Source organism: Copadichromis virginalis, linkage group LG20 (assembly GCF_057382275.1).
Source record: "Copadichromis virginalis isolate Kocher_CV1m ecotype Utaka linkage group LG20, C_Virginalis_male_GT1.1, whole genome shotgun sequence".
Classification (NCBI taxonomy): domain Eukaryota; kingdom Metazoa; phylum Chordata; class Actinopteri; order Cichliformes; family Cichlidae; genus Copadichromis; species Copadichromis virginalis.
This window is the reverse complement of record NC_140637.1, coordinates 30664399-30692153: the sequence shown is the minus strand read 5'-3', so window position 1 is coordinate 30692153 and position 27755 is coordinate 30664399. Positions and strand designations below refer to the sequence as shown.

The 27755-nt window shown below is 40.8% G+C and overlaps 1 protein-coding gene across 1 annotated transcript in view; it reads left to right on the top strand.

Annotated features, from left to right (window-relative positions):
• The window catches only part of xkr7b (XK, Kell blood group complex subunit-related family, member 7b), a 111527-nt gene extending 85942 nt beyond the window's left edge, over window positions 1–25585 (top strand). Inside the window, exons 2-4 of the mRNA XM_085444216.1 lie at window positions 11754–11953; window positions 19257–19476; window positions 22042–25585. Coding sequence (XP_085300342.1) covers window positions 11754–11953; window positions 19257–19476; window positions 22042–22855 — 1234 coding nt within the window. The 3' untranslated portion in view covers window positions 22856–25585. The remainder of the gene's footprint in view (window positions 1–11753; window positions 11954–19256; window positions 19477–22041) is intronic.
• The last annotated feature ends 2170 nt before the right edge of the window (window positions 25586–27755 follow it).

Sequence of the window (27755 nt, the reverse complement as noted above, 5' to 3'; positions counted from 1 at the left end):
CTTAAAGCTTCTATTAATCATACGAAGGTTGAGGTTTAATATGTTGTGACAGAATAACAGTGGAGACGACAAGAAAAATAAAATGAAATACACCTTTATTCTTCTTGGTTCCATTCGGTCTTTAAGTGTGACGTCATTAGCTGTTTCCGGGTGTAAACTCCGCTTCTGGTCCCAAAGTCAAACGAACACTGCGGCATCACTGAGAGTTAAAAACTGTCTAAATTCTCTCATCTTTCTTAAAATCATCAGCGTTGCTGCTTTACCACGTGTATCAATTAAGTTTAAAATCCAGGCATCCATGAAAACAGAATTTATGAAATTTAACAGAATTAGAAGTTAGCAGGAAGTTAGCTCGCTAGTTTTCACCTAAACATGATATATCATCCTCTGACTGACAGAATTCTGAAAAAATTAAAACCCACAGCTCTGCTATCACTTCCCACATAAATGAAGACAGAAAACTAAACAGCAGTGATATTTGTAGGGTTACTGAAATTGGGCTAGCTGGGATATAATGATGTGCTAAGTGGTGGCTAGCTACACAGCTATGGTTAGCATAATATAAACACATTAGCAAACAGAAGCTTTAGGATGAACGCAAACTTTTTTCCACTAAACGGACCAAACTTCAGTCAGGACAACAACTGAGATAATCCATCCACAATACAAAGTTAGTAATTATTTTCTGCTGAATGGGCTGGGCTGTAGTTACACCGTAAGGTTTTAAAAACTGAGCTTTAAAATGAAAAGTGATAATAAAAACCGAGAGAGGCCGACAGTGATCACTGCCTTTTTTTAGGGGCTTGTTCTGATTAAATAGAACAAGATACAACGCATTAAAACACGTTAAAAACTCAACAGCCTTAATACACGAAGAGTAGTTTGGACCCAGAAGCAGAGTTCATACGTCATCATTTAAAGACTGGATTGGAATTAAAAGGGTTCATTGGCTAATGAAATGCATTTGATTAGCTGCTCACCAGTCAGCGTGAGTACCTGTATAAAAGCAGAAGTTTTGACAGTTTGCTGCTGTGGAGCATTCAGAGGCGGAAACACATCAAGGAGGAAGCATATCAGCGATCAGCTTTCTTGTTGCTCTGTTTCCATCTATGAAGAGTTTTCAGGCCATTAAAGTCCATCATTCTACAGTGAGAAAGTGTTCAAGACATCTCAACAAATTTACCCCAAGGTCAGACCGTGCAAGGCTCAAAGAAATTGCAAAAAAAAAAACCCCAAAACCCATAGCTACATCTTAGACTCTACAGGCCTCAGTTAGCATGTTAAATGTTAAAGGCCTTGACAGTACAACTATAGAAACATTGAACAAGTATTGTTTGGTTGGAAAGGCTGCCAAAGAAAGCCAATTATCTCTAAACAGAACACGGGAGCATGGCTTCACTTTGCAAAGTTGCATCTGAATAAACTCCATTCAGTTTTATTTTTATTGCGCCAAATCACGACAACTGACGCCTCAGGGCATTTTATATTGTAAAGTAAAGAGCCTACAATGAGATAACACCAACAATCAGATGCACTTGGCGACAGTGGGAAGGAAAAACTCTCTTATAACAGCACAAGCACATAAAGCACAAGATGTTTGGAACAATGTCCTTCAGACAGATAAGACCAAGATGGAGATGCTTGGCCATAATGTACAGCATCCAAACCACACGAATCAGCACACCTCATGTTTACCTCATGCTAACTGTCATCACCGTGAAGGAGGGGTGACTATTTGGGCTTACACGGCTGGGGCACCTTGCAGTCATCGAGTCAACCATGAACTCCTCTGTGTACCGATCTAATATTCAAGGATCAAATGTGAGACAGCTAAAGAATTGCCCAAGCTGTGTCATATAACAGGAAAATGATCCTGGGTACAGCAGCAAATCTACAACAGATGAGCTGAAACCAAGGCGTTGCAATGATCTTAAGAGAGCTGTACAAAAACCCACAAGCATCAATTAGCTAAAGCAACACTGGAAAGAGGAGTGGGCCTCCACATTGTAAGAGACTGATAAAGTCTTTCAGAAAACAGTTACTTGAAGTTATTGCTGCTAAAGGTGGTTCTAAAAGCTACTGAATCATAGGGTGTAATTAGTTTTTCACAGGACTATATAGAGCTCTGTGAAAGAGCCGAATTCTGCAGCTCCTAAATGGCCACTCAAGGTCTAAATCTGCAGCATTTCCTGACCTAACCTGACTCAACAATCACTCTTCTATCAACACGTGTGCATGGGAAGAGAAGTGAAGCATAAATACACAAACTAAAGTGCTTAGTGTGACCAGGAGGGATGATTACAGCAAGTAAAACTCACATCATTGTTTGTATGAATTAATGAATCCATTGCTTCTCTAAAGAACTGGATTTTAATGAATTAGCTAGCACCAGTATTCATTTTTAAAGACCACAGGATTATGACGTTTGTGAATTTGTTGTGCTTTTCATGTGCGTCACAGCCACAAATATAAATAGATTTCACATTTGATGAAACATTGAATATTAAATCGATCTTTCTTGAGTGTTAATAAAGTTTAACCAGTAAATCAGTTAGTTTTTATCATATATACTAGTTTGGATATCTCAGTGTGCGTGAATGCAGCATGTTTGTAGTGTAAATGTGCCTGCATGGTGTTATGGTGTGTGTTGTTCGTGTGTATGCAGTGTACATATATGTCTGTCACCGTGTGTGTGCTGCAGAGTGGAGCAGAGCCCAGGGCTGTCCTGCCTCTATTCAATGTGTTTAATTTTGAGCTTTTTGACAGCTGCATTATTCACAGACTAGCAGCAGGCTGACTGTTCTAACCTCCATCCACCCACTGCAGGGGGCTTTTCATCTCTGCTGGGGGGGAAACTGCTCGTGCTCTGCCACGACGCTGTCACAGTAACGTATGCCTGTGTGGCTCCGTATCACCGCTGCATTTTTTAAAAATTCAATACTCCAAAACTGCTTTGTGTAGCAGTTTATGAAAACAAACAAACTGCAAATGACAAAGCGAGGCTGCAAAAGCACCCCGGTCTCACTACTTCAGATGCTGCAAATTTGTCTAATTTATATGTGTCAGGCTGCTTTGTTGCTACCATCACGAAACATTATGTGATCCATCCATGTATCCTTTTTAGATCAGTGGCTTTGAGCCTGCAGTAATGTGCTAATACTCCACTACTGTCCCAAAGCTGTGCTGAGGGCCTGCACTTAAACATATAAAAGATCACAAAAACTGATAGATAAACGTCGACTTGCAGGTTATTTTGAACAGAATTCATCTGACTGTCCTGGTTTACGCCTCCTGGCCATTATTTTGAGTTTTTAACTAAAAATACGCCATAATTTAAGAAGTGTTTGTTTAATTCTACTCTTACCTTGTGCTAAGCATGCTCAACAATTTAACATACTAGCACCACAAAGAAAACATATTTATATTTGTGGCGATTACCTAAGAATACATTCTTATACTGTAACAACAAAGCAGCTGCAGCCCACATTTCTACAAACGAGTCAAAGCCCAAAGAGGCCCGTGTTAAAAATGCCCAGCTCTCTGACATAGATTAACTTTACAACTTGGCACAAGAACTTCCTGTTTTGTTCTCTAAAACAAGCTGCTTCTACCGCACATCGAAGGCCAATTCAGAAATACCAGCTAACCTGACTTCAGTGCTCTTGGACTGTGGAAGGAAGCAAGTATATGTGGTGGAAACCCAAACAGACACACGTAGGACATGCTAGCCCCACACACAGGCTGATCTGGAATATTTTTAATGCATTTTCTTGACCAATAATATTGATTGCTGTGTCATTATTCATGCAAAGAGTGTCTATTCTACTTTTTTTCCAAGAAGGGAGATTATAATATTTATTTGAATATTACAGATGTCTGTGTGAAGTTATACTCTCTATTTATGCACCTTTCTTACCAAACTACCTAGATAGCTTTGCACTCCACCCTGCTGCAAAAAGTCAACCAAGATAATATTTAACTCAGTGTTGTTGTTGTGTTTTTTTAAGGGAGTTCACAACCCAGTGGGTCATGTTATGCTAGCTACATCCATTCTTTGTGTACAGTTTATACATATTATACATCCAGCATTTATTGATAAGCATCATTTTTAACTTGGATTTTAGCAGTAGCTAATAAATGTTTAATTCACATTTATTCTCTCCTCCTCTTAGCCTTCTTTCTTGTCTATTTTGCTTAGGAAATTACACTAAATGGAAGTTCTCAGCCATGCTCTTAATCTTTGAATTCATGTGGTCGCAATGGCACAGGTGCATAAACTCAAGCATGTAACCATGACAACCTGCCTTTACATTTGTGAAACACAGGGTGATTCTAAAGAGCTCAGTGAACTTGAGCATGCTCCTGTAATAGGATGCCATCGTTGCAGGAAGTCAGTATGTTCCTCGATCAAATGCAAGTTGTATTATTACAAAGTAAAAGCGTGCAGGAACGACAGCAACTCGCCCGACGCATACACTGCATAAAAATCACCAACCTTCAGATTTCCTGGGGCATTGTTACACGTGATACTGGGCTGCCTAGAGCGTCTCCAGTTAGTGACCATCAAGTCTGCACTGCAGCTGGTTGTCTGGTATATCAGAGCTTTTCACCTGCTGCTGCCAAAGATGATACGATGGAAGCAGTGAGGGTGAGCCAAAACAGTAAAGTTACAAAGCAGACCGCTTAGCAATGAGATGAAGCACCTTATAAAACCCGTGAGAGTGAAGCAGAGCTGCAGCGTCATAACTCTCTGCAGGTTTATCTATGAAAGAATTACTTAGCTTACTTAAGATGATACTATACAGCTCAAAAAAGCGTAAAAGTGTAAGAATACAAATATTTTTTACATGTTATTTTTTTTACAGGTTAGCAGCTCGAACATCATAAAACTTTAGACCTATCTTCAAGTTTGAAGACACATTCTGAGGGAACGAGGTCAAACCAAACCCTCGAACCTCCCGTCAGCTGGACACAAGCTTCCAAACCAATGTGACCCAGCCAATCAGACATGAGAACCAGCACCGTGTGTATCAGAAGAGGCATTTGATCATGCTGTGTGTGTGTGTGTGTGTGTGTGTTGAGAGGCAATAAATGTCACTGATTGCTGGCGTGATAATGGGCAGGTTGAGAATCACTTCAGACAAGTGATGAAGGTTAAAGAGCTCTCTCTCTCTGCCTCCTTTTAACAGCTGAAAGATTTGCAGGATGTACAGAAATTTGCTGCTGTGTGTGTGTGTGTGTGTGTGAGAGCTAATAGATCAGCCGCTCGTTAAAAAGCCTGGTCCTGGTACCAATTTATCGCCGTGTAGACTGACAAAGGGGAGGGTCAGAAGTTGAGTCCAGTCTTTGATCGACTGCAGGAGCGAGTTATTAGTAAACCTTTCATTCTGTCGTTCCTGCGCACTGCTTTTTCTCTTTTATGGATAATTTAGAGTGATGGCTTGACTAACACTTATGTCACTGTAGCCGGCATGTAGACTTATGCCATCAGAAACAATATGAAGGTGTCATTAGTCTTGTAAACACTAGAATAACATTAATCATTAGAAAGTGATTGAGTGATTGGAGATAACAGCCTCGTAGTGTCATTATTATTAGTGTAATTTGCTCTTTGAGGAAAACAAATCATTAATTACTCCTAACTCTAATATCTGTTTCCTGTTTCTAGCTTCGCAATGTGTCCCGAATGTGCATCTGCTGATCAATTTCAAGTCAATGAGGCGTAATGATGAGAAATTCGTGGCATGAGAACTGACGAGGTGACAGTTATTAGAATAATGTTTATAATTACAAAAACAGAAATGTTCACGACTCTCTGACAGCGTGATGCACGAGCCACGTGTCAGGATAAGGTCGGATCACATTCTCCATCAAAACCACAGGCGGTTATAACTGCCATCGCTTTTTTCTGGTTTCAGACTTTGCATCAGATTTAGGAGCTTGCTCCCATTTAACCACAGCAGCACCAGTGAGCTCCATCCTTGGGTGTTCAGATGATAAGTGCCGGCTTGCAGGTCATCCAAAAGCTGTTGGGTGGCGTTTTAAGGTTTTAACCCAGCTATTTCTTTATGGATTTTGAAGCTACAATCATGTATTGTATATTAAAGCTGGGCATGACATCATCCCTTGATTTAGCTTTGAATTGAACAACATGCACTAAAAACGTGACCTCATTTGGATGAACGTGGTTATGGATAGCAAGCTTCAACTGTAAAGTCTATGGAAGCACCACATAAACACAGACAGCTGCTAATTGTTGCTAAGAAACATAGAAATAATTCATTTGCTTTATATTACTGCTCAACATCCCCTGAGATCACAGCACTGAACTTGCCAGTTACCTATATAAGATTAAAAGTTGCATTTACACGTCCCCATATTTGCATTTTATGATGACTCTCCTCTTCTTTTGTGTAACAAACTAAAAGTGACCTGTTAAAAGTTACAGACTGCTCTGTGTGAACTGAAGTCAAGCATTTGTTGTGCAGGTGCTCATGAAAAAGCACCTATCTGCACATCATGCAGCTATTGAAGAACTTATGTAACACGAAAACATTACATTTCTGAAATGTGCAGCTCTCACCGTATTAGCAGCACAGGAACTTGTGGTGGTAGACTGTACATAAAAGATGGATGCATCTTCCCGGTCCAAAAAGTGAAGCTGGTGTTGAAATGCCTTACACCTGCATTCCTTGTAATGGCCAGCAGGCACTGGCTACTGTAACAGCCAAACAACCAATGAGAAACTTGCTCTGTGACCTCAGTGGACACTTTCTTGGTCTCGGTATCTGTTTGGGGTTATATTAAAGACAACACAAGGTTCATTTTGTAAACAGTGCTCCCAATTAAAGGCACGAAGGAGGACATGCTCAGCAGCCGAATCCATCTTTTACAGTCTATGCTTCTACTCTGCTTCCACTGCTAAATCTGATACTGCATTACTGCCTCTCGTGTCACTGCTGGCAGCTGTGAGGAGTTTGTAGTGTAATATAAAAAAGAATGAAGAGTGAAAACATAACCCAATCCTGGATTGTTTGCCACAAGCATACACTTCAAGAAGCCCATTTTCTTGTGGTTCTTGCAGTTTCACCCGTCAACTTCTCGGCATTAGTTCAAGGTTTTATAACGTTATCAACCAGCTCCACTCATACAAACCTCAACAAACTCTCTCTACCCCTCAAGCGCTCTCTTAAAACCGAAATTCAGAAAAAGTCTTCAGCGGTGTGTGGTTCGTACACAGCTAGTTCACCAAATAATCAATTCACTTTTAAAATTCTGTTTATTTTTTAATCTTTTTATTGTTTTTACCGCTTAAAAAAAAGACTCCAGGAGGACAAACTTTTAATCCCTACTTTTCCAAATACTACATCATAATCTCAGTAATTTCCACCACATCCAGACGGGGCTGAACTAATGTTAAAAGTGCACCGTTAAATTGCAAATCTTATCCTCTGTCTCCTTGTGGGCTGCTGATCTCTGCGCTTCACTCCTTGACCTGTAATATTAATTTAAAAATGATTTAAATGAAGTGAGTATAACAGTTTAATTTCTCTGTGTGTAAGCTTCCCTCTAAGGGTTCATTCTTGGTTCAGCATTACCCTTAGCAGCATTTCTCTTACACCACACACACACACAAGCTCAGGGTCTCCAACTGAGGAAGAGGAGAGGCTACTAGGGAGGAGAGGAGAGCAGTAACAGAGATGAAGGGGAGGAGGAGGAGGAGAGGATTCATATAGATTTGATAGATTGGAAGCTTGAGGCCGAGAGAACACCTGAGGGAAGAGAAAAATAAATTGGATGGAGAGAGAGAGCGAGAGTGAGCAAGAGAGGTAGGGAAAGAAATGGGAGAGAAAGACAATAGCTGCATGAAATTGGATTGAGAGAGAAACAAAATGAGAGATAACAAGCAGAGGACAGAAGGCAGAAAGAGAGACAGGAAAGAAAATCTGGAAAAGGGTAGAGGATGAAAGAGACGAGGACGAAGCAGGAAAGAGGGAACGTGGAAAAACAGCTTTTAAAGGAAAGAAAGAAAACACGACAGAAAATAGAATATTATTTATTGTCACTTCACAGGTATGATGACATTTGCATGGTTTCTGTCATATAGACATGAATAGAGACGTAAATAAAAAAATATATATGTGAATTAATAAAGCATTATGAACTGACTGTTCCACCAAGTGTGACTTTAAGAAAAGCAAGAAACTGAATAAATTTAAGAATTAAATCTAAAAGAAAAAAAGGTGTGAAAGACAAACAGAGATTTAGAGGTGAAGGAGAGGGAGAGACAGAGAGACATAGAGAGTGAATAAAGAAATGCCGGCAGTGCTTGGCCAGCAAATTATTTGCAGAGCTACAGATTTCCAGGCTGCCTTGTTGGCCTTCCTGCATGTCTGTCACCCTGTGTGTGTGTGTGCGTGTGTGTGTGTGTTTCTAAGGGGGCTTGTGTGTTGAGGTGTGTCGACCACGTACACATGTGCATCTGTGCTTGTCTGTGCTAGGCAGGCTTGAACATCACCACATATGCTGACGTGTGCGTGTGCGTGTGTTTGCATGTGCATACACTCCCAGGTTATTTTTACCCTTCCATTTAAAATCTGCTTGGGGATGCAGAAGCACAGGAAGTGAGTGTCGTCTCACTTTTCCTCCAAGCGAGCTTCGGTTCTCCTCCACGTCCCGTCTGCTTGTTGTACTACTACCACTGTCTGCCATCCTCTTCTCCCATGATGCATCAGGCCTGCCTCCTATATACAGAGACAGAGATGAAATGTATGTACACCCAAAAACCATTTAAAGAAAATTCACTTGTATCTGTAGCCGATGATGACTCATCTCACACCAGAAAAATTAGGTGAAAACCACAAACTGTAGCTTAAGGAAAATATATTTCATACAAATATACAGATTATTTTGTTTTCAGCTCTGATGATTATGAATATGTTGGATGATTAGGACAGCGGCCAAGTTTCCTCTGAGTGCAGATTTCTAACACAGTGAGCAACATGAATGTTTCAGATGTCACATTTTTGTGTTTAGGTGAAAACGTGTTTAAAGCGATTCTTGCGAAAGTCATTTTTGCTTTTTGCCTTATTTATTTAAATAATGACATCAGCCTTTTACGAAGGGGTCATTGTAGACTCTACAAACATTCACTGCAGAAGTCTAAATCAGGCCTTTGATTGTGCTATTTCAGCTACTTTAACAGGCCACAGTTGCTGTACGCCTGCAAATCACTTTGCAACCCACCTACCAGCTCATGGTATGCGTGTGATTTAACTAGTGTTGTGTCCACCGTCAGTCATGTTTCTCTCCTGTTTTAATGAGGAGATCTTGCAGTTGCCACACCACAGAGCTGTACACCTGGATATAAATGACTACAGGTGGTATAACAATACTGAAACTACAGTTTAAAATCATTGTAGTGCCTCCTGTCTGTTTTCCATAAAGTTAGCCTGTTTTTTTCTTTGCTAATACATCATCACTTTAACACAGACGTTATTTTGCACCACAGGTAAAAAAATATCAGATTTCATATCGTCACTTGTCACTAAATAAAAATAATACTGCTCACCTGTATAGACCATTTGAACCATTGTAACCAAAACTGTCACTGATGGCAAACAAACAACAGCAGGACGTCAGAGCAGAGCGGTGACAGCTGAGGATGAAGATGTTTTCCTCTGAGGTGTTTTTGTCCTCTCGGGAGAGCGGCATGTTGAGGTTTCATGTAATTCAGCCTTTATCCCTGCTGTACGCTACAGTCTGCTTCTCACTATGTTCATGCACAGAGCTGGAAATCAGATTATTCACATTTGCTAGAGACGCCAAAATAAGTGGGAAATAAAATGTTTACATCAAGTGATAAAATCTATTGTGAAATCTTTTTATTTCTTATTCTCAACAGGAGAAAGTCTTTATTTTACTTTATTTTACAGGATTTACTGGAACTTTTCTTTTTAACGCTTTATTTTTATTGGTAGTTTGGTTTTGTTTTGTTTTTTTACAAAACACTCAGACCCTTAATAAGTACAGAGTATCTAGGCTAGCAGAGACGCATTAAAAAAAAGATACATCCATTTAAGGTACAATCAAATCAAATAGGTGAATTACAGCAATGATAAATTTGGTACCAGAATTTATAATAGTTTTCCATTCAGGTAAAGGTCCCATTTTTTCCAGTACTTCTCAAATTTATCAGCAGCAAGTCTTAATGAAAAAGTCAGTCCCTCCATTGTGTAAATTTCCTTGATAACGCCTGTCCAGTCCAAAAATGACGGTGGATCCACGTTTAGCCATTTGCGAGTTATGGCTTTCTTTGCACCAGCCAATAGTATTATAAAAGATATTTGTCAGATTTCCTCACTCCTTGGGGCAAATCACATAGATAAAACACAGTGAAATCAGGGGCCAAGTTCAAGCCCATCATGGTATTGATTTCTGTTATAGCTTCTAGGATTAACTGGAAGTTTTTTGCTGTTGAGCTTTTGAAATCTATTCTTTTTTATACTCTGATGGGAACAGAGCCAAATATAACCAGGGCCAGTGTGTTTGTGTGTTAGCAGAATCCCAACGAGGTCACGTCTGCCTCTAATACTCTTACGTATTTCACTTGTTGACCCCTGACAGAAGCTCTTGAGTTTGTTCACCTGATGTCATTTATCAGAAAATTCTTCTATTTTCTACTACTAATCTACTTCTGGGTCACTCTGCTGCAGTGTCTGTGTGGCATTCAACTTAGCCAAGAGACATAACTTCTCCTGGGTTTGCCCCGGGGTCTCCTCCCATGCCTGAAACACCTCACCTAGACGCCCCCAGAAGGCATCCTAATCATATGCTGGAACCAGCTCAGTTCCTTTTGAGAGCAGAGGAGCAATGGCTCTACTTTGAGCTCCTCCTGCAGGCCAGACCTGCTGACTCTGTCTCTGAGAGTGAGCTCAGACAATTTTATAGCCGCTGTTTGTATCTACACTCATTTTCTTTTCGGTCACCACCCATGGCTGTCGGTGGGGGTCAGAAGGATGCTTTAGATTCACTGCAGACAAATTCCCCAAACCGTCTCTCAATCTCTTGCTCCACACTTGTGAACAAGACTACCAGATTTTTGAACGCCTTCAGCTGAGGCGCCAGCTCATCCCCAGCTGCGAACAAGCAGTCCACCTTTTTCTGGCTGAGAGCCACAAACCCAGACTAGGAAGCTTACACTCTCATCCCCGATGACTTTTCAGTCAGCTGCAAATGCCCCAGTTCAAGCTCGAGGTCACTGCTGGATGAAGCCAGTGCACAGCAGAGCAGAAGAACAGTGTGTGACTTCTAATTCTAGTCAGTAGAAATCTGACTTGCTCTGATAACATATCTCAGAGACGCAGGAATAATAAGGAAAGATCATACATGGAGATCCCAGTCTGTATCTGGTGCTAGAAAACCCCTCGTGTGATTTTAGAAAGGATGCCAAGCACGGCCCTTTTCAGTAAAGAGGCCACTTTTTTCGAAGCTTAAGAATAGTTTCACTTTCATCAGTTTATCCAGTTTTCATCAGTCATTTTTTCCCAGTTTTTCCCAAACATTTTCCAGTCTTGCTTGGTGAAAATGTCATGTATGTTCATCCATAAAGCCCAAACTTTTACTTTGCCACTACAGTTTTTAAAGTTATTATTGGTTTATTTTTGGGTTGACTTTCACGTTGTAACTAAAAACAAAGGCTGATGTTTAATGGGATAAATCACCGCCCTTAAACCTCTTTCTCTCACCCTCAGATACATCCACGCCCTCTACCTGGGTGCCAAGAGCCGCTGGAACAGCAACGGGCCCCGCCGCCAGTTCCACTGGAGGCTGATGTTTGAGAGCGCTGACATCACCATGCTCCGCCTCCTGGAGGCCTTCCTGAAGTCGGCTCCACAGCTCGTTCTGCAGCTGAGCATCATGGTCCATGAAAGCGGTGTTCTGCCTCTGCAAGGTGACGCATTCAGCTGTCTTCTCCTTTTTCAAAGATTTTTAAAATTCTTGTTCTTAGAGTGAATGATATACAGCTTTATTGTGCTTTTTTTAGCCATCATTACCAGTGGCTATCATAAGACAAGGCAAAGTTTTCTGCTGAGATTGGGCAAACAGCACTATTGCTGCAAAGACCAAGACGTGTAATAGACGAAGAAGCAGAGGGTCAAAGTTAAAGCAGGAAATCAGTCTATAAACTTACTTGATTTGAGCTAAGAAATAAGAACCAAACAGTAATAAAGCAAACTTATTCTGTGTGTGTGAATGTGTGAGTGTGTGATATCACTAGGAGAATCTATGCTTTATTCATGCACCTCTTACAAGAAGCAGATTGGCCTTTGATGAATAAAACAAAACAGTCTCTCTCCCCCGCTCTCTCTCTCTCTCTGTGTGTGTGTGTGTGTGTTCACTTCAGTACTTTTCACACTCCGTGTTCACACACACCTGGCGGGCACCAGCAGCAGCAGAAGACAAGTGTCAGAAACATATTTAAATAGCACAAAACACACAGCTGACTCATAAAACCCACAACGCACACATGTAGTCTGCAGAATCCAAAAAACTAACTTCCTGCATTTGAATATCTTTAAAGTTCACCTTTGCTCTCCTCCTACGACTCTGTGTTCAGTTACAGACGAGTGGAGGGCAAACATCTGTGCGAGGCGCAGCCATGGCTGCAGTGGACGCAGGGCGCACCGACTGTGCTCAGCGTAGCAGCGATATCGACGTGCATGGCTGCAGTGACAACACAGAGTCTGCGTCTCTGCAGGAAACATAGCACATCTGCTTTGACATTCATTAGAAGACGACTTACGGCCCTTTGAGAGTGTAACACTGTGTTATTTTAATATTTCATGTTAAAAAAACAAAAATGTTTAAATCCAAATCCCCGTACAGTCAAAGATCAGTAATATAATCCAGTCTTCTAATGCACGTTGTGTGAATATCACAGTTTAGATTGTTATGCTTAACTGGTGAGCTCACAGATTACACTCGTTCAGAAAATCACAATGAAGTCATCAGTTAATAAGAAATGGCATATTTAACAAAATAAAATCCCGTGATTTGTTCTGTAAAGTTTAAAAAAGTGGATCGAGTGCAGAAAGTAGTTATTAGGAAAAAAACTGTATGTTAATAACAGCTAAAAATAATAAAAACTGCTGAACAGTGATGGCATAAAAACATGAAACTACATCAAAATAATAATAAGCACCGGAGCTGATCAGACTAGAGACACAAAGACACGATGTGCACCAGAAGATAAAGCCTCATCACAATAAAATATTCAAGTGATTAACAAGTACCTCAATTTACTACTTAAGTACTCTTCCTGAGTAAATATACCTGATTACAGTACAATTTAGCCTTTGAAAGCATGTTTTTATAGGGAACCTATTGTGTGCAGTAGCTACAGTAGCTTTGCATAAGTTGCTACATCATAATCAGTCATAAACATGGACTCTGAAGTGTGTGAATGCAGTTACTCGAGAATCAGGCGATGTAGGATTTTCAAATTCTTAAAATAGGAGCATCTAATAAAAGTCTCACAAGTTTTAATCCCGGTGACCTTGACCATGTAAGACGTCACCTTTCCTGCAAATCACCCAGCATTCTGAAATTTATGCCATAGGTGTGTGACCTAGGAAGCTGAGGGGCTCTCATTAAACGAGCTGTGGTAGCTCCCATCTTCCTCTCTTTAAGACAACTTTCTTCTGATTGGCTGCCCCCTAAAAAAAGAGGTGAGTGGGCGTGGCTTCTGTGCTCACAGCCAGAGCTGTGCTCACTGAGACGACCGTATTAGGTTTAACCACTCTTTATGACATCATTCATATTAAGGATGAGGAAGAACTGTGACTCTCAAGCATTATTCATACACACACCTGCGTTATTTGTGGGTTTATTTAGGTTTATTATGAGAGCTTTAACATTTTGAGCAGTATGTGTGAAAAAACTGGGAAATGTATAATAGATGCTTTTTAACCTCGAACCGTCCTTTGTGTCCCTCCTTACCAAACATCCTTTATCTCATAGTCTAAAAGCGAAACTCCTCTCAGAGATAAACGTGTCCGAGCTCTCACACACAAATATCCCTGTCTACTTTGACCTACCATCTGTTAAAAAGCATTCATGTTTTTTAATGTGGGCACTCATACATACGCTCCTGCAGTGCCGGCAGTACTGAAGAGCTGAGAAGATTCACCATCATTGCACTATCATTATCCATTATCATTTTATCTGTCACACGAATCGAGTGTCGGTGTAGCCAATTAATCATTCAAGTCATCTGTTAAGGACAAATCCCAAACATTGGCTGGTCCCAGTTCCTCCAAATGCTGAGCTTTCCAAGCGTAACAAACTGCATCTGTCACTGTTTAGTCATAATTCCCTTTGGTTTGGGTTCATTTATTGCATGGATGTTTTAGTGTATTTTCTCAAGCTATGCTTCAGGATAGTTGCTGCGTTGCTAACCTGATTTATAAATTTGGTTGTGATTTATCAGCTACAGTAATGGAGGCAATTGTTGATTGAGAGAACAGGCTGCGGTTGGATTAAGTTCATCTCAGTTTGTAGACAGGTGATCTTGAAAAGGTGATTTTCCGATTATTTATTTATTTTTGCTTTTATTTTCTAATCTATTTCTCTTCCAGCTACAGTAACTTTAACATGATCAATGTTCCTCCTCCAGAACACTGATAGCTCCATCTCCATATTTTCCCTTAATATGAAATGTACCACTCCACTCCGATTGGGGGTTTTCTTTATCAGACTTGTTTTTCATGCTCGCAAATTTCCAATTTTGTTTCTATCTGCTGTGTTTAATCTCTACTCCAAACCATTTTTTTGGCCACAATTACCTGGGCAGTCCGGAGAGCGAAGAAGACTCGATCCTGAAGTGCTTTCACCCTTTGAAAGCAATTCCCTGTGATTTTATCCCAGGAAACAATCATTTTCCTGTTGTTTTTTTTCTTCTTTTTTTTGCATCCCCATCCACTAGGCAATTCATTGCAGATCTCTCATTGTTTATAGACAACATCATCCGTTCCTTGAAATCCCGGGGGAGATGGTCTGGGGTCAAACGTTTGGCTCTCTCAACTTTTAGAGATTAGAGACACTGTTTGGATCCCAGAATCCACATTAGCTAAATGAACCCACTGATCACTGACATTGTTACTAAAATCTGAAACAAATCGATTTACACACAAACAGGTTGTTGTTGTTTTTTGCAATTTTAATTTGCAAAGGGGTAAAAGAACAAATAAGGAACATGGCAGCATGGCTTTTGACAACAAATAATAGAACCATTTATAGAAACTCGCCATGGTCAAAGAATTGAGTCAGAGCCTTCCATTCAAAGACGGCTTGTACAGTTGACTTATTACGATCTTATAAAGACTGTATAAAGACGAAACATGATGCCACGGACACATCAGTAAGGCCAGCTTCACACAGAGAAGGGCACAATCATAAAATGTTCCATCACATTGATGACACTTTAAAACCAACAAAAACTACATAGAATAAAGAACGCTTAAACATTTCTCCAACATCTTAGAATTTGAAAAAACGAATCATGTCATTGGTTTTCTTCCAGGTCACGGTCATGGTGGCTGCAACCTAAGTGAATACACCAAAACATCCAACTTTTTCAGGGCGTTATTGAAATGTTACCCAGCCAGCTGAGAAAAGTAGTTTCCTCCCATCAGGAAAAGTGCAGTAAAGTAAAATAACTGAACGATATGATCTGCTGCCTCTCCAGCGAGTCTCTCATCCTACAGCTGGATTCCACAGCCTTGGACTCAAGTTATCTTGAGTAATCTTGAGAGGTTGAAACATATAAAGCAGTTCTAAATGAGCCCATGTTAGAGTGGATCTCCACCGCAGAACAAAGACTACCGTTGCCAGCTGTGGTCCAAGATGGTCGACTGGAAGTGCGAATAAACTTGGGACGAGATCCTCTCAGCTGAAGCAGCTGAATGATATCAAAGACAGCAAGCAGGACTCTTGGAAACATTGGTTTCCAATAATGTTAATTATGTTAAATAGCACAGATGTAAAAACCCAAAGAGTTCAGTTCATGCAATACCAGATGTTTCAGTTTCTGTGAAATTCATTGGAGATCATTTCCTTTCCAAAATTAAAGCAGCTTAAGGGGAATGACTCATATATCAAATCAAAGTAGACAGAGGTTTGAAGTTTAAAGAACTCCCTTTCCTTTATTAATACATATATAGCATTTGTCTGGTGAAGGTAGCCCATAATTTTCTCTGTTCTTAATGCTGCTGAATCCTCTTGAGACATATTGTTTCAAGCAGGCTGTACAGTAAAGGAGTGACAGCTCTCTCCTTTAATCAGACCTCATTAAGGAAACACTCTGTGGTTTCTCTGGCCTGCCACTGGTCTGTGTTAAATTGTTTTTGTTCAAAGATGGAACAAAACCGTTGCTGTTTTGTCACGATATTTTCCATTTTCCAACCAAGCCGCACAGACGCCGAGAATGCTTCTGTTCGCAACGCTTGATGGTGTTTTAATAGTTTCAGCCATTTCCCCCCATTTCCATTCGTGTTAGACGAAACAAGCTGATGCATAAAGAGAGCCAAGTTTAGAAATAAGAAGACAAACTACAAACACTGCAAAACTGAAGACAAAAAGTATATTAAAAACCAAAGAAACATGTCACATGTAAACAAAAATATGTGCCTAGCGCTGTGTCCCTGCTGTGCTAGGAAAATCTTACATGTGCAACAGCATTTAAATTTAATAAAAGTGAAAAAGTAAAAAGAGATTTTAAACACAATAAGTTTTCTGACTTGTGAAAAAATGGCGCTCTCCAGCTGAGGACCAGTTCAAACTCTGCACCTTTGAGTTGACTTTAAACTTTCTTTTTAAGGTTGATCTCAGTTTTTAAGAGAAATATTTTAGAAAAATCTTCAGATTAATCAAATGCAAAGTCGGTGCCGCTCTTTCTCTGCTCACATTTTAATGCCTTCTCAGTGTGATTCACGGCTAATTTGAGACAAGGCTGCATGATTAACACGCATGAATATTTAATATTCTAAACTGTGCTCTGGGCGGTTCGCAGCAGGCCTGAAAGTTACATGTGCGGGCTAATGATTATTTGACTTCAGTAGAAACTGGTTCAAGTCCAGATAAATTTGACAGCCAGCAACCCTAACCCTTTTTTTGTGTTTGTCCTTATGTCAGTGAAGTTAAACCAGATGTCAGAGAAAGGTTTCAGCCATATTCCCAGTAAGTTCACTAATCTCATCCTTATTATTGTCCAAACCTCTCACATTCCCTATGCTGATCACTTGAACAACTCCAGCTCTGAATCCTGGAGTAATCCCAGACTTTCTAATCTTCCTGTTTCTGTTAGCAACCTGGGAGTGTCCCTTTCCTCATACAGTAGACTCATGAAGAGATCCCAGACGTCAGGACTTCCTTTGTCGATCCTCAGGATTATAGTACTCACTGTGGGAATGGATTGAGATCACTAGTAGACTTAGTAGTTATAAAACACATTTTACCTTTGCCTAAATCAAAATGAGAAAAAAGAACTGACTTTAGAAGATGACAGAGTTATTAAAATAAAAAGAAACAACTGGAAATGCTCCAGCAGGCCTCCACTCAGCACGGCGGGAAATAAATAAACACATTTTAAGCTCGGGGAACAAGCGTGGGAAAAAAGAGAAAACTGTAGGAGCATGTTCAAAAAACGAAAGCCATACTACTGTAGGGTGAGATGGTTCTTAGTACTTCACATGTATTCCCACCTGAAGGATTAAAGCTGGGACTAAAGCTTTGTGACTCCAACTAAAAAAAGGCAAAACCATACCTGATTTAAAAAGGGCAACCTCCCCTGTGAGGTCTTCTGGTTGTGCTCCTCCGGATCAGTTTAAACAGTGCAGCTGTCTGTAGACGGCTCATTGTTTTCAGCACATCTATGTGATTATCTCTGATTTCACCAAAGATCTCAAGGATCAGTACTGGTGATGAGAAGTTGGCTGCTCCACATAGACTAAACTGCATTTTTCCTCACTGCTTAGCGGGTCACTGACGAGCATCATTACATTTACATTCACAAGAGTGCGCACCACGAACTCACACCAAAGCTGAGTGCTTGTAGCCGCAGTCTTGGGTCTCCACGTTTGACAATTTGGATCGCTGGGACTTTGTTTTTCTCCCCTAAACTTAAATTCAAGTTAAAAGCTGGAAGTTATTTGATCTGACTCTTGACCCACCGGGAGAGATTCAGTGTGCTTTCAAAATTGGACTCCCAAGCAGACGCCTAATACAGCAGCATTACTAAAAGAAGACCTTGATAAGAAAAGAAGGCACATTTTTATCAAGTACATTTTTTCTTAGTTACAGAACTCACGGACCACATCTCAGACATTTCATAATACAAGCAATAAATCAGCTTACAATTACCTGACCACATTACTGAGCCACACGGGGCAATTTAAACTACCTCTGTTAGTTAACATTGAAGAATCCCTGATAGTGATTTTGATCCTTTGTTGTAAGTTGATCTTGTGCTGTCTGTGTTTCTTAGTCCAGTGTAGTGAAGCCTTTTAGTTGTGTGATTCTAGCCTCCTCTCGCCGTTTAGTTTTTTGTGTTTGTTGTTGTCCTTTCTTTGCCTTGTTTGGTGTTCATGCTTCAATCTGTTAATTTCTCGTCAGTTGTTGATATTCTGGTTAGTGTTACTCTCCTTTGCTAGTTAGCTGCATCTCGATGTGAGTTGTACATCATGCCTCTTGATTATGTTCAGCTGTCTCGTTACCCTCCTGTGTTCAGACCCCCATCAGCCTTCTGCGTGCAGCCTCGGGCTTCCCTTTGTTGCGTCATCTGTTTAGTCAGCGTACTTTGGCTGTCTGAGGCTCCTCGTGTTAGTCCCGGGATGCTCCTGTGACTATTGGATTTCAATTTGCTTGCGTTTTTGATTTTGTTTGGATTCTGAAATCAGCCTGATAAACAGCTCACCTTTTATTTGACATCTCAAACTCTTTTCTGCATCCGCACACCCCACAATCTACACACTGCGACATCCAAATTTAAGATGCAGTTTAAAGTTTCTCTTTCCAAGGTCAAAATTAAAATGCCACTTTTAGGGTTTTTTTCTCTTTTCTACCACTCTGCAGCATGTAATCTCCCTGCTCGGGTAGCTTTATAATTCTATTTAACAATATCACTGGTGTTGTTTATTATGAGCTATTCAGTCAAGTTAATAACTATAGTCCTCTTATGTTTCCCCCCCTCTGTCCAGGTCTATCTGCCTCGGCCTCCTTGGTCTCACTGGCCTGGATGATCGCCTCCTACCAGAAGGTCCTCCGTGACTCCCGTGACGACAAGCTGCCCATGTCCTACAAGGCCGTGATCGCCCAGATGCTGTGGCACTTCTTCACGATTGGGGCGAGGACCGTGGCCTTTGCTCTCTTCGCCTCCGTCTTCCAGCTCTACTTCGGCATATTCATCGTCAGCCACTGGTGCGCCATATGTGACCTGATGTTAAGAATCTGGACCCCAAATGGGAAGAATTAGACACCTGCTGCATTTTTTTTGTTATAGAGAGAAATCTATACTCTGTTCCAGTAATATTAGTCAACTTGCATTCCAACAGCAGGTAGACAAAAATCAAACTAAAGAAAGTCAAGTAATACAATATATAAAGAGCAAGTTTGGTAAATATATTCCCTTTATACATAAACCTTTTTAATCTGCTCGTTCTTGCTTGTTAAATCGCAGAAAACAGCTTCCTACACACTTTACAGGTTCTTCCCCCAAGCAGGGACATTTAGCAGGGCCTAATTTATAAAATACTTTCAGTGTTAATTGTAATTATTCATACAGCAGGTTTAGCAAATTGGTGCTGAAAGAATGTAGCCTTCTATAGGGAGAAGGTCAGTCTTAACGTTTTATCTCATGCCCAGCGATGATTTGCATTCGGGCATTCCTGTATGTGTTCGCTCTACTTTAAATGGCTTAGATGTGATATTCTGTGCCAGGAGCATTCATTAAATTCTCTAGAAATGGATTGCCTGATATCATCGCTTTGTGTTTAGGGATGTACTTTGAGGCACAACTGAGAGATTTATGTTATCTGTCTTGTATTGCCCCTTTGTCTTAGTGTTCATTTGTGACTTCCTGTACTCAAGGCAGCTATAATCAATATTTTTATATTACTGATATAAATCAAATGTGAAAACAATGGCACAATGTGAAAGGTGCTACTTGTGGTGAAGACCCTACAGAGCACTATCACCTGAATGTGCAACTCCCTCGGTTTTCGGGGCGTTGTTGCGAGCTGCATCGCATTGTTTGGCTGTTCAGCTCACGACTTTACTGGTTCATTTTTACTGCTCTCATACTGTGATTGTTCTCACAGCTTTTCTCAGTAACAAAGCTTTAAATATCCTCTCTTCACATCCTGCTCAGCACCAAACAGCATGCAGTCAGAGTTTGCAATTAGCTGGTGTACACTGAGAAGCAGTCAGCTTTTGAAGAGACCTTTAATTTCCCTCAGATGTTTGTGAAGTGCGCAGATTTTATTTAATAGATGAACACAGCCTCTGTGATGTCAGACACTGGTTTGTGGACAATGGAGAAATCGCTCAAATGAAACAAAATAGTGCTCGGTAACAGCTGCAAGCTTGTCCAGAAAATCAGCTGTTGCAGGCTTAAATAAATCTGGCATGTTGTTCGCTCGCATCACTTGGATACAGTAATTTGCAATTCTAAGGCAAAGACAAAATTCTGTGGATTTCTGTTAAATTATGTCAACAGCTGAGTTAATTTCACTTCTATTGGCCTCACAAACAAAGTTTACAGTAAAAAACAGTCCAAAAATATCTCATTAGTATTTTGACAGCTCTGGTGATTTTGAGCCTTTCCAATACTGGTTCTATAAACAAAGTATATCCTGACAGTGATGCTAATTGAAGGTTAGTTGGTCATTAGAATTACAAGTATTTGCCACTCGTAAACTTGTAAACAGAGAAAACAGAGAAGCTTGCCAAAAAGGTCGCTAAGCCCTCAGCTATGCAGACCTAGAGACTAATCGGCAACCAGTTTGTGAGTGGTTGCTGGAGTTTGTTGGCAGTTGTGAAAATGGTTTCAAATAGGGTGCTTTACCTGTAGTTTGCATGGAGGACATCATCATGTCTGCAAACATTTGCCATTTACTCTCAGAACTGTTGTAAAACTAGAAAACGTTTGATGGAAAATAGAGACAGTAAATGTTCCTCTTGAAAGTAAAAGTTGTGCAACCAACAGATTTCAAAATTATTTTGAAGGCGAACAGTCTCTGTTTCCAGTTTGTGGCACATTTTTCAGACACTACTGCATGCGAGTAGTTCACAATTGTTTGCTGACCAGTTGGTGTTTACTGACAACAATGGCAACCTGCTAGTTGCAACAAAGTTTTCATGGCTGCACTATATATCTCTTGTGACCAGTGGTTGCCAGATGGTCTCTAGGGCTGTTTGACTGGGGCATTATCTGGAGAGCACTGAAGCTCATGCCAGTCTTCTAGATTCTTATGTTTTGTATGATTTCATAATTGGTACTGCTGGGAGAACTAGAGGAAAAATGTGAGGGATCACAAGCATCTTTAGCAATCTTCCAGTGGGAATCATGACTGTCTTCAATTTTAAAACTTGGGCAATAAAGACAAATAAACTGAAACTCAGTTCCTACAAAACTGACTGCAAATGTCAGTGTCTATAAGTTAAGAAATGTGTTATGTTTGCAGATTCCTTATGTACATCTGTTATCTACAGTAGCTTATTAACACATAGGCTAGCATTAGCTTTCTAACAGCTGACTGTAGGGTCCTAAAATAATCTTTTGACATAGAAACATTTTATGCCACTTTGTTGGCATTCTGAAGCATGTTCTGGGCTAATCTATTTTCCTTTTCAAAAAGTGCAAAGTTATAAAATACTATTACAACCTGATTGAAATTTTGCAAAAGAATCTGTATATCATATCTTATTATAAGGCCCATGCGCATTGTTGTCGAGACTAGCTGTATTGTTGTGTTGTCTTTCCAGGTGTGTCATGACCTTTTGGATTATCCAAGGTGAGACTGACTTCTGCATGTCCAAGTGGGAGGAGATCATCTACAACATGGTGGTGGGCATCATTTACATCTTCTGCTGGTTCAATGTCAAAGAGGGCCCCAGCCGTTTCCGTATGACTGTCTACTACTCTGTGACACTGGCTGAGAACGTGGCGCTGACTGCCGCCTGGTACACCTACCGTGACCCACAAACGGCCGATTCTTCTGCCCTGGTGGTTGTATGTCTGGTGGCCTGCAGCTTTGCCCTGGGAACCTTCTTCATGTTGGTGTACTACTGCTGGCTGCACCCAGATGGGCCTGTTCTAGGCTCACAGTGGGGAGGATGTGTTGACGAGGGCGTGGTAGGTTCAGGAGGGGTGGCGGGAGTGATTGATGCTTGCCTTACTCCATCACAAGGATCCCAAACGGATATAGTCATTACCAGTCCTCCAAGGACTCTGCCCAGGACTAAAGACACAGGGGAGCCAGTTCCCGGGGAGCGAGAAAGGGACAGGGAGAGGGACAGAGACAGTTGCCTGCCTGTCTTCCAGGTACGTCCCTCCCCATCCTCCTCTCCTGCACTCCTTCACAGGACCTCCTCGTCATCTCGTGCACATGAGGGACCCGTGATCCGGATCGACCTCCCGAGAAAGCGATACCCAGCATGGGATGCGCACTTTATCGATCGACGTCTGCGCAAGACCATTCTGCTTCTGGAGACCACATCAGGCATCAGCCCCCGGATACAGTACAGGAGCAGCATGATGGGCAGCAAAGAGGTATTGGAATATGAGACAACTGTTTAAGCCAACAGTGGCTTTTAAACTTATAAACGCAGTCTGGGACCAAGGCTCAGCCTGAGATCAGTTCTCATCCCAGGACTATCTACGCCAAGAGAAGCACGAAAAGAAGATGCTGTGTGTCGGGCAGCTCTTTGAGAGGCTGTCAAAACTTGATTGTAAAATGTGAAGCGCAATCTGGGACCAAAGCAGTCCGGGAGTAAGTAGCATGAATGAGCCATGGGAAGTCAGCGGAGTAATGCTGAACTGGGATAATCTTCGAATTTTTTTTTCTAAATGTTTTGAGGGAAGGAAAATATCCCTCATCCTGGGACCAAGGTGTGTTAGATTTTGTTTTATCCTGCACGGTCAGTACAAGAAGTAAAATAATTTGCAAGAAATTAAGTTGTGAAGTTTGAGATAATTGAGAAGCGGTCGGCTGCATGAACTTGAGCCTTTGACCCAAGAAAGACAACAGAGACTTTCCGAGGAATGTTTAGGAAACTAGAAATGCATGGGACATGCAATCAGTTTGGTTCGGTGTGATTTGGTTTTGTAAAGTCGGGACTTAAATTGAAAAAAGTCATTTTCCAGTCCTTCGTCAGACATTTGGTAACAAAGATATCTTGCTTTGCATCCAAAAAATAGACATTTTTTAACATCGCAATCACCAACTCATTGCGAACTTGTTATGTTTCATACTTTGAGAATCACAGTAACATGGAAGAACACATGCATATAAAGTCGTGCATTTCTTTTAGCAAGAATAAAACACAACAATATTTGCTAATTTGTGTCCAATTATGACACCAAAAGGTTGCATGTCCCTCACAACCATCCGTCAGTCGTGTCCCAAAAGAAACGTAATCTTGTACGCTTGGCTCCGATCTCATGCGACCACGATGATGGAAATGTAGGCCTGACATCTACATGTGATATATTCACTCATCCATATGTGTTATGATAGCAGCCATAGCAAAAGTCTCCCTGTTTACATCCCAGCTGCGCTGTCAATGCCCGACACGAGAAAGGACTCGTCTGGAAAAAATAAATCAGGACTAAATGTGAGGATGTGAAAGTGGGCAACTTCTGCCATGGCTCCCACCATATGGCATGCTGTAACTCACCACAAACAGGCCTGTGATGTACAGTTGAATAAATACAGATGTCAGATATAAGCTGTTATAATAAGCTGTAGTTAGACGAATGACTTTTGAGTGAAAAAGCTTCATTTTCTTGTGAAATTCTAAATCTCATCCAAAGTTTTTCAGAACTCGTAACATGTAGAATATGAAGGTTTCCACAAACAACATTTTTCAAAGAAAACAGTGAGAAATTACTCTTTACGGTATCAACACTACTTTGCTGAATACATTTAACAGTGAATAACAGACATTTGCTCAAAGCAAACTGAATACGAACAATTAAAGATGCAAAGCACCTTCATGTTTTATTAAGCTAGCTAGTCAGCATTAGGTGCCGTTTCTTCTCAGAAACAAGATGTTGGCAAGGGTCGAGTGAAAGGTGGCGCTGTTTACAAAATAAATCCACAATCAGGTCTTTGATTTAAAGATTTCTGAAGATTTGAATTCAGACTGATGTCTGCATAAGAATAAGAAGAATCTGAAATCTGGAAGCAGATGCTTTTGTTTTCTGTTTGTAGTCAATTTGTAGTCCTGTTGGTCTTCTATTAAATTAGCACAGGGCCTTGGTTGCATACAGGTAAACAGTCTGTCCATAGACCAAATAAGGGATTGAATTTTGGCAAATGCAATCTCAAAACAATCAGTTCTAAAATTAATCTGCAATAGTAAACAAAGACTTCTGGACAGAGCAGGAAATCCTGGCTCAGATATCCATTAGCTGCTGCTCTGGATATCCTTATGTACCCCTGCCCCCAAAGGCTGATAGATTTGCAGTACGTTTGTTGAATAGAAAGGAAAAGCAGATTGGCATAGAAATTCTCTTTGCACCTTTAAACTCTTGTTGCGATGACCTGCAGCAGGAAGATACACCTTGAACATATCCAGCAGAGCTGATCAGTAAGCAGCTTCAGAGGTCGAAGTTTAAATGCTGCTGCTCCCAGGTGTGGATGTGTTGATATTAATTAGAAGCTGCTGGATGCTGAAAGAATCACGCAGGGTCAGCAACACCACCCAAAGGAAGAACAGTTAAAAGGAAATATAATATGCTTTGATGCAATATAAAATAGTTGCATCAAAGCCAGCATTTGTCCTCTTGCATTTTACACAACAGCTTTCTCTCCGGCAGCCTCTCTTTGAAGTTCTTTTCAAAGACGTTCTTTCTCCTTTTACTTAAAAGCCTTTAGGGTTAGTCTGTGCATTTAAGGTGATCTGATCTTTATGGCCATCCCAGAAATACTTCAACCTATGCTGTGGTTTTATTTTAAGGATAGCTGATGTAGAAAACATTACATTATGTGACCCAGATGCATATTAAGAAGTATGTTGATGAAAGCGCTTTTCAAAATGCATTTAGTGCACCATGCAGTGATGAAGACTAGCTGCTCATGATGCCAGTTTAACTGATTTATTAACCTTAGGACTTGGAATTGGAAGATCTTTAAAATAATAATAATACAATTTATGAAGTGATGCTAGATATTGACTGGGGATGGCACAAAACAAAACAAAACCAAGGCACTCTGTTTTCAAGTACAACGATGATTTATTCTACAAGCTTTCTGGCAAAGTCAGACAATACAGTGGGGCAAAAAAGTATTTAGTCAGCCACCGATTGTGCAAGTTCCCCCACTTAAAATGATGACAGAGGTCAGTAATTTGCACCAGAGGTACACTTCAACTGTGAGAGACAGAATGTGAAAAAAAAATCCATGAATTCACATGGTAGGATTTGTAAAGAATTTATTCGTAAATCAGGGTGGAAAATAAGTATTTGGTCACCTCAAACAAGGAAAATCTCTGGCTCTCACAGACCTGTAACGTCTTCTGTAAGAAGCTTTTCTGTCCCCCACTCGTTACCTGTATGAATGGCACCTGTTTGAACTCATCATCTGTATAAAAGACACCTGTCCACAGCCTCAAACAGTCAGACTCCAAACTCCGCCATGGCCAAGACCAAAGAACTTTCGAAGGACACCAGGAAAAGTATTGTAGACCTGCACCAGACTGGGAAGAGTGAATCTACAATAGGCAAGCAGCTTGGTGTGAAAAAATCAACTGTGGGAGCAATCATCAGAAAATGGAAGACATACAAGACCACTGATAATCTCCCTCGATCTGGGGCTCCACGCAAGATCTCATCCCGTGGGGTCAAAATGATCATGAGAACGGTGAGCAAAGATCCCAGAACCACACGGGGGGACCTGGTGAATGACCTGCAGAGAGCTGGGACCAAAGTAACAAAGGTCACCATCAGTAACACACTACAACGGCAGGGAATCAAATCCCGCAGTGCCAGACGTGTTCCGCTGCTGAAGCCAGTGCATGTCCAGGCCCGTCTGAAGTTTGCCAGAGAGCACATGGATGATACAGCAGAGGATTGGGAGAATGTCATGTGGTCAGATGAAACCAAAGTAGAACTTTTTGGTATAAACTCAACTCGTCGTGTTTGGAGGAAGAAGAATACTGAGTTGCATCCCAAGAACACCATACCTACTGTGAAGCATGGGGGTGGAAACATCATGCTATGGGGCTGTTTTTCTGCCAAGGGGACAGGACGACTGATCCGTGTTAAGGACAGAATGAATGGGGCCATGTATCGTGAGATTTTGAGCCAAAACCTCCTTCCATCAGTGAGAACTGTGAAGATGAAACTAGGCTGGGTCTTCCAACATGACAATGATCCAAAACACACCGCCCGGGCAACAAAGGAGTGGCTCCGTAAGAAGCATTTGAAAGTCCTGAAGTGGCCTAGCCAGTCTCCAGACCTCAACCCCATAGAAAATCTGTGGCGGGAGTTGAAAGTCCGTGTTGCTCGGCGACAGCCCCAAAACATCACTGCTCTCGAGAAGATCTGCATGGAGGAATGGGCCAAAATACCAGCTACTGTGTGTGCAAACCTGGTAAAGACCTATAGTAAACATTTGACCTCTGTTATTGCCAACAAAGGTTATGTTACAAAGTATTGAGTTGTATTTTTGTTATTGACCAAATACTTATTTTCCACCCTGATTTACGAATAAATTCTTTACAAATCCTACCATGTGGATTCATGGATTTTTTTTTCACATTCTGTCTCTCACAGTTGAAGTGTACCTCTGGTGCAAATTACTGACCTCTGTCATCATTTTAAGTGGGGGACCTTGCACAATCGGTGGCTGACTAAATACTTTTTTGCCCCACTGTATGTGTTGACTTTAAGTCTTCATCAGAGTCTAACGAACACGTGATTCGTCAACTTCACACCAAATACAAGCATTTGTATTTGAAACATAAACCCCATAGATGTTTGTGCACTTGCTCTGGTTTGACAAGTCTTCAGGGGATCTATATTTATGGCTAACAGCCACAAGCACAAAAAACTACTTGTATGGCACAAATGTCACAGTAAATACCACATTAAACAGCCACGAATTTGTGCCAACATTTAGACTGTAGTCCTTCAAAAAGCTCACCTGACAGATTATATCCGGAAAACATAACTTGTAATTAGATTACAAGTAGACAGGAGCAGTGTGCCCTTTACTTTTGGGGTTTCTTCCTGCTTCTGTTTCCAGTGTGGCTTCAATTCAACTGTATGCCGATTGTACACAAGTTTATTGTAATGTCTTGCAGGAATAAGCGTAGGAAAAATTACAGTCTCTTGTGTACTTTAGGTCAGTTGGTAGAGCAAATCGCTACGAGCAGCTTATATACTTGCTTTTTAGCAATCATGGTTAATGATGTACTTTGTGGTTACATATCCTGTATTAGACAAATAAGAGCCAAATCATCCCTGGCCAGTA